We start from the raw sequence: 7,138 nt of genomic DNA, 5'->3' as shown, positions 1-7,138 counted from the left end.
TGAGTGTGACAATGACGGTGTGTAAATAGCCTCCCTTTTCACATTCACACCACTTTTACGAGAACACCAGGCCTTGAAAGGGTCTTCGTAAAAGGCTGCTCTACACCTCATGTTACAGGTGGGCTGTTTAGAAACTAATTGGTACCTTTTAAACAAACCCAGAACGTAGGTTTCGTGCAAGATAGTCTCACTGATTAAGTTGAGCTCATACTCTTTTTTTAGGTTTGCTAATTGTTCCCAGTGTGATACTCTTCTCCCCTTCACCTATTTCTTTATGATCGTGACCTATGAATGAGCTGAAATACCAAGAAATAGTTGTCCTGACTTTTGTTGTACTTTTCTGGGGCCTAGCTCCCCAGACCTCAGCTCCTTGACATGCAGTCCACAAAGGGCACACAGAACAACCCCTGTCCAGCATGGGCCACAAAACAGTGCCCGTTCCAGCACCCAGGCTCCCCCCCACCCCCACCCCCCCACCCACCCATCGCCTGTCCAAGGGCCCCCCGGGGAGGAGGCTCACTTGGTGTCTCTTCAGTCACACGACGATCCTACTCACTTTGATCACTTTTCAGTTCAGGTGGGAGAGCATGTATTGGAGATAAAAGGGCTGACTAGCACAAACATCTTCTCTCGGATTTAACAACCTCTTCTGAAGAGTGAACCACGTTTGGTACAAATCCACTCTTCACCCCTTCCCAGCCCTCCTGGATGGTAATATCCCCCCTTTTAACCAGCTCATATATGTCTCTCGTCAGGTCTGTGAAGGCTTTCTCCACATTAATGGCATCTCGGGCTGACGTTTCAATGTACTTCATGCCGTATGCAGCAGCCAGTTTCTCTGCCTCGTGGCGAGTCACTTGCCTCTGTGTATCCAGATCACACTTGTGACCCACGAGGACAAATACAATTTGGTAGGGCTGAACGTGTACTTTGGTCTCTTCTAACCACTCATGGACATTCTGGAAGGACCTGCGGTTGGTAATGTCAAATAAGAGAAGACCACCTACTGAGTTCCTGTAGTAGGCACGAGTGATGGATCTACAATACAAGACAGAAGTAAAGAGTGAAGGCCATGCCCAAACTCCTGCACTGAGATGAACTCAAACAGTGTACTCTGTTGTCTCTGGTCAGTGACACAGCCCATTGGTGAAAATTATTTTCTTTTTTTAACAAAGGAATACAAATGTCATTCCATGATAATAATGATATATGAATTTCCAACTGAGCAAAACTTTGAGATGGCATCTTCTAGAAATGAATGCTCATGGACCTACAGGCATTTTCCCTCGATTTAGGCAGGGCCACAGTTAACTCTCCGCCCCCACATCTGAACAGCTGAATGAGCCTTCCTCTTCTGTTGAATGGGAAACCTAAGTAACAGGCTATCATGCGACAAGTGAAATAGTGGATGTTAAAAGATTCTGTGACCTGGAGAGCTCATTACAAATTCCAGTAGGTAGAATAGGATTTTGTAAAAAATAAGAATGAATTTATGATAGTTGACAGAAAATGGTTATAAGTATATACTCCGTTTTCTCCCATTTATCATTACCATGTTTGCCTATTACTATGATATTTTTATTTTAATCTAACAGGAGCCCTCAGTCTCTTCCGTGAGGAGGAACGTCATTTTGTCTTTTATTTTCCAGGCCACGTGGGGATAGGAAAAAGAGGGATAGCCTGTAAAGGCCTTGAGCCAAGTGTCTGTTGGCCCCACTTCCTGACACATCTCAGAGAGGCTGACTCAGGAGCCGCCAGCTGGGAAAAACTGCCTAAATAGCCAAAGCTTCCCCTTAAAGTGATATGATTTATTTAAAGCATTATAATTAGAATGTTTCTAAAACCTATTATACATTTTCTGTACTTAAACATAAGAAACCTCAAGTATTTCCACTTCTTGATTTGAGGAGCTTCGTTTTCAATATGCATTATGGTACTTTTCTCAGAGCATGTGAGATGTAGAACTATTTGCTTGTACAGTCACTTGCTTTAGACTACTTGTGCTTTTTGATCTATGTCTATGTTTAGTTTTTGTCTCCTTGGATAAAGGAGATCAACAATGAGGGACTCAATAGCTTAGGGCTTAGGGCAAATGGCCCAGTGGCAACAGAACAAACATTGTCCAGGGAATTAAAGTCCAAGCTAGATGATGGTAAGGAAAAACCTCACAAATGAGTCTGTCTCCAGAACCAGGCAAATCGGCCGTGAGGACTGAAAGTGTTTCTAATTCCCTTATGTTTCAAGATTCATGGAGAATGGTAGGTATACCAGAAAATTCAACATGAACAAAGATTTTGATTCATGAACAGCTTGGTTCAAGAAATCAATAAGCAAGCTGTAGTCAAAACTCTAAAATACATTATTACATTAATTGTTTGTGACTGTTTAGAAAGTAGCAAAGCCCTTTCTTTATAAGTACGACATAAGGCTACATAAAAATTAAAACCTCCCATACATCAAAAAATTTTCTTAAAGAAAGTTAGAAGACATGAAAAACGAGGAAAACATGTTTACAATATCCATGACAGAAAAGGATGAATATTCTTAATATATAAAGAACTGTTAGAAATCACTATCACCCAATAACTAATAATCAGCGGCTATGAAAAGGCTGTTCATACAGAAAGAAATTGCAACAAACATAAAAGATACCTTTCTTCAATTATAATATGAGAAATGCAATCACAAGTTCCAAGTGAACCTGAACAAGGCTATTGGTGGAAGTGGAGAGGTGGGGACAACTTAAGTTTGAAATTTTCTCTTCTCCCCACCCCTCTTCAGCCACCTAACCGGTACCTTCTATGTCTGGTTAGATAAATGAAGAAATGATCCTAAACGAGCTATTGAGCCCTCTTGATCTAGTTCCTGCTGCTCTGCAGGACTGTAGCTCAAAGTTTTCTGTGTACACTGCTCTCACTTCTGTCTTCACACATGCTATGTCCTCGGCCTGGGTTTTTCCTGTTTTACATGGGTAGTCACCTGCATCTGACCTCATCTTCTCCACTTAGCCTTCCCTCATCTGTGTTCATACATATACTTACAAATGATACATACTACAAGGGCAAGCAAAGGGCTGTTCATTGATGGCTCAATACGTGCTAAGTGTTATAGTAGGCAGTGGGCGTGGAAATACGAACAGGCACTCTTTTGTGTAATCGCTGATCTATTTTCCCCCACTATGCTAGCACAGACGGTCTCAGAGGGAAATACCTATGTCTGTTTTGTTTACATGGCATCCCCTTGCAGGAGTTTCCTCAGGCTGTTTCCCCAGAAACAAGTGCAGTATCTGGAGTATAGTGGATGATCATTGAATGTCTGCTGGCTGCAATAAGGAATCAATCATCAGTGTCTATATATTTCTATACAGTATCTACCTTTATACCTATATATCTGTATCTAGCTATCTTTATATCTACATCATCTATCTATATCTGTCAGTTACATTAGGACGACCTGGGAACATTTCTGAAATGTAGTATACGGACTGAAACTGACGAATTGCAGTGATCAGCTCCAGCTACTTTAGTAGCCACCAAGGGGCAGGTTGGTGGAGTTGTGGTGGGAGAAATATGTATTATTGGCTGGACTTCCCTGCCAGGGTGCATCTTTCCCTGTACTGAACTCCCAGCTAGCTGAAGGTAGGCTTGAGCAGAAACTCTCAGACCCTTGGTACCGTCCCTAAGGGCGGCGACCAGGACCAGGAAGTCCTCTTTCCCCTAGGGCTGTGCAAGCCCCGAAGACCCTCCCACTGCTCGCGGGCCCGGGCTGCGCTCCCACCTGAACCTCTCTTGACCCGCGGTATCCCAGATCTGGAGCTTGATGCGTTTTCCCGGCTCGATCTCGACCAGACGGGAGAAAAAATCCACCCCCACCGTGGGGTCCGAAACCTGGGCAAAGCGGCCCTCGGTGAAGCGGCGGATCAGACAGGACTTGCCCACCGTGGAATCCCCGATGACAATGAGCCGGAACTGGTACAGCCAGATGGCCTCCATGGCCGGGCCTCGGCAGGTCTCCTTGGCCCGGGCAGTGGGCGGCGAGAGCGGACCGCCCGGCCGAGGCCCAGGAGAGCGCGGCTAGGTCCTGATCTAGATCGGCCACGAGCGCATCGTTGGCCTGGGAGCCTGAGGCGAGGTAGGCCCAGGCACAGGGAGAGCGGAGGGATGGATGCTGCGCTCGCAGAGGTGATGAAATGGCAGCAGCATCAGCACCACGCACTCTGACTCATCACTGACAACAGGGTTACTGTAATCCTCCACGTAGAGGCGACGCCCAGGACCGCACTGTCTGTAAGAGAAGCGCACACAGAAATGGCCGCGAAAACAGCTCGTTCATTTCCTTTTTAATTCTTCTTAATTAAAATTTTTCTCTAGCTTTCAAGTTGCAGAAGTAACACCTCTTCATTACAACTAACGAAACAATACAAAAATATGCAAAAAAGGAAAGTCTGTAATTATCTGCCTCCTACCTCCCCAAGATATTAACAGTTTGGTATATGTTCTGCCACATGTATTTCTATGAAATATATATGCATATACACATTTATTGCTGGTTGATTTTACAAAAATTTGATCAAATTGGGTCATTACTCTGACACTTGCTTTTTGCAATTAATAAAGAATCATATACATCTCTCCATTTCCATATTTTCCTTTTGCCACAACAATGCTGCAATATTCTCAAGTATAGTCACACATACATTATTTCTATGAAATAGAGTCTTAATAAGAAAGACCAGGAAGTCAAAGAGTATGAATATTTTAAATGTTATATATATGGGCATTATACTTTGCAAACATACTTAGCAATTTAAATTCTAGTCAGCAAGGTGTGAAAAGACCATTTTTTGGCATTACTTCAAGCATCATATGTGATATTCTTTCTTAATTCTTGGCAATCTGATGTAGTTAAAAATAAGTGGAATCACACAATATGTGGACTTTTGTAACTGGCTTCTCTCACTTACCATAATGTTTTAGAGTTCATCCACATTGTAACAGTATCAGGACTTCATTCCTTTATATAACTGAATAATATTCCATTGTGTGACATACCACATTTTGTTTACCCATTTATCTGTTGATGGACATTTGGGTTGTTTCTTCTTTTGGCTATTATGAACAATGCTGCTATGAACATTCGTGTATAGGTTTTTGTTTGAACACATACTTTGAACTCTTTTGGGTTTAAATCTAGGAGTAGAATTCCAGCTACCTATGGTAACTCTATGTTAAACCCTTTGAAGAAGTTCCAGACTGTTTTCCACGGTGGCTGCACCATTTTACCTTCCTACCAGCAGTGTATGAGGGTTCTGATTTCTCCATATCTTTTTCAACACGTTATTTTCTGACTATTTGATTCTAGACATCCCAGTGGGCGTGAAGAGGTATCTCATTGTGGTTTTGATTTGCATTTCCCTAATGACTAATGACAATGTGCATATTTTCATATTCTTATTGGGTATTTGCATATCTTCCTTGGAGAAATGTAGACTCAGATCCTTTGACTTTTTTTTTTTTTTTTTTTTGTCCCGCCGAGTGGCTTGTGGGATCTTAGTTCCCTGACCAGGGATTGAACCTGGGCCCCCAGTAGTGAGACTGCAGAGTCCTAACCACTGGACCACCAGGGAAATCCCCCTTTGCCCATTTTAAAACTGGATTATTTATCTTTTTATTATTGAGTTGTAAGAGTTCTTTACATATTGTAGGTACAAGTCCTTTATCAGATATGCGATTTGTAAATATTTCCTCCCATTCTGTGTGTCCTTTTTGAACTTTCTTAAGGGTGTCCTTTGAAGTGCAAAGTTTTAAATTTTGATGAAGTAAAGATTATCTATTTTTTTCATTTGTTACTTGTGCTTCTGGTGTCATGTCTAAGAACACTTTGCCAAATTCAAGTTCATGAAGATTTACTCCTATGCATTCTTCTAAGAGTTTTGTAGTTTTAGTTCATGCATTTAGGTCTGTGATTCATTTCATGTTAATTTTTATATATGCTGTGAGGTAGGGGTCCAGCTGCCTACTTTTGCATGTGGATATCTAGTTGTTCAAGCACCATCTGTTGGAGAGACTATTCTTTCTCCATTGAATGATTTTGGCACCCTTGTTGACAATTAATTGACCATAGCCTGGTTTATTTCTGGACTCTCAATTTTACTCCATTGGTCTATGTCTAGTCTTCTTCCAGTACCACATTGTCTTGATTGTTGTAGCTTTGTAGTAAGTTTAGAAATCGAGAAGCATGAGTCCTCCTACTACGTTATTTTTTTTCCAAAATTGTTTTTGGCTGTTTGGGGCCCCTTTCAATTCCATATGAATTTTAAGATCTGCTTGTCTGTTTCTGCATATAAGGCAGCTATGATATTGACTGAGATTTCATTAAATCTGTAGATCAATTTGGGGAATACTGCCATCTTAACAAAATTAAGTCTTCCAATCCTTGAATATAGAATATCTTTCCATATATTTAGGTCTTTTAAAATTTCTTTCAACAATGCTTTGTAGTTTTCAGTTTACAAGTCTTACACTTTAGCTAAATTATTTCCAAGTATTTTACTATTTTTGATGCGATTATGAGTGAATAGTTTTCTTAATTTCATTTTCGGATCATTCATTGCAAGTGTATAAAAATACAATTGATTTTATATTTTGCAACCTTTTTTTTCTTTCTTTTTCTCTTTTTTTTTGACCATGCCACGTGGCTTGAAGGATCTTAGTTCCCTGACCAGGGATCTAACCCAGGCTCTGGCAAAGAAAGCGATGAGTCCTAACCTCTGGACTGCTAGGGAATTCCTGATTTTTTTAGTGTATTCCTTATGATTTGATCAAATGCCTTTTCTGCATCTTTGAGATGATCATGTGATTTGTTTTTATTCTATTCGATATAATGTATTACATTAATTGATTTTTGGATATTGAGTTAAACTTGCATTCCTGGTATAAATTCTACTTGGTCATGGTGTCTAATTTTTTTTAAAGAACTTTTATTGAGATACAGTCAACAGACAATAAACTGCATATATTTAGAGTGTACAATTTGGTATCCCAGTCTCCCAGTTCATTCCCCCCCAACCCTCCCTGCTTTCCCCACTTGGTGTCCATATGTTTGTTCTCTCCCTCTGTGTCTCTATTTCTGCCTTGCA

General features: G+C 41.0%; 1 protein-coding gene across 1 annotated transcript; it reads right to left on the bottom strand.

The window, feature by feature from the left end:
* Nucleotides 1–611: 611 nt before the first annotated feature.
* Nucleotides 612–3,992, bottom strand: RAB39B (RAB39B, member RAS oncogene family). The gene is made up of 2 exons (XM_057719127.1): nucleotides 3,778–3,992; nucleotides 612–1,038 (listed from the first exon to the last, which is right to left on the bottom strand). The coding sequence occupies exons 1-2, from the start codon at nucleotides 3,990–3,992 to the stop codon at nucleotides 612–614; spliced, it is 642 nt and encodes a 213-aa protein (XP_057575110.1).
* Nucleotides 3,993–7,138: the final 3,146 nt, after the last annotated feature.

The sequence above is a fragment of the Hippopotamus amphibius genome, chromosome X (genome assembly GCF_030028045.1).
Source record: "Hippopotamus amphibius kiboko isolate mHipAmp2 chromosome X, mHipAmp2.hap2, whole genome shotgun sequence".
Taxonomy (NCBI): Eukaryota; Metazoa; Chordata; class Mammalia; order Artiodactyla; family Hippopotamidae; genus Hippopotamus; species Hippopotamus amphibius.
Note: the sequence above shows the minus strand (reverse complement) of the source record. Positions and strands in the feature narration are given on the sequence as shown.

Excerpts from the sequence above, each read along its gene's own strand:
- RAB39B (XM_057719127.1), bottom strand. The coding sequence starts at position 3,992 with ATGGAGGCCATCTGGCTGTACCAGTTCCGGCTCATTGTCATCGGGGAT. Across the intron at positions 1,039-3,777 it reads GCGGGTCAAGAGAGGTTCAG|ATCCATCACTCGTGCCTACT; the intron begins GTGGGAGCGCAG and ends CTTGTATTGTAG.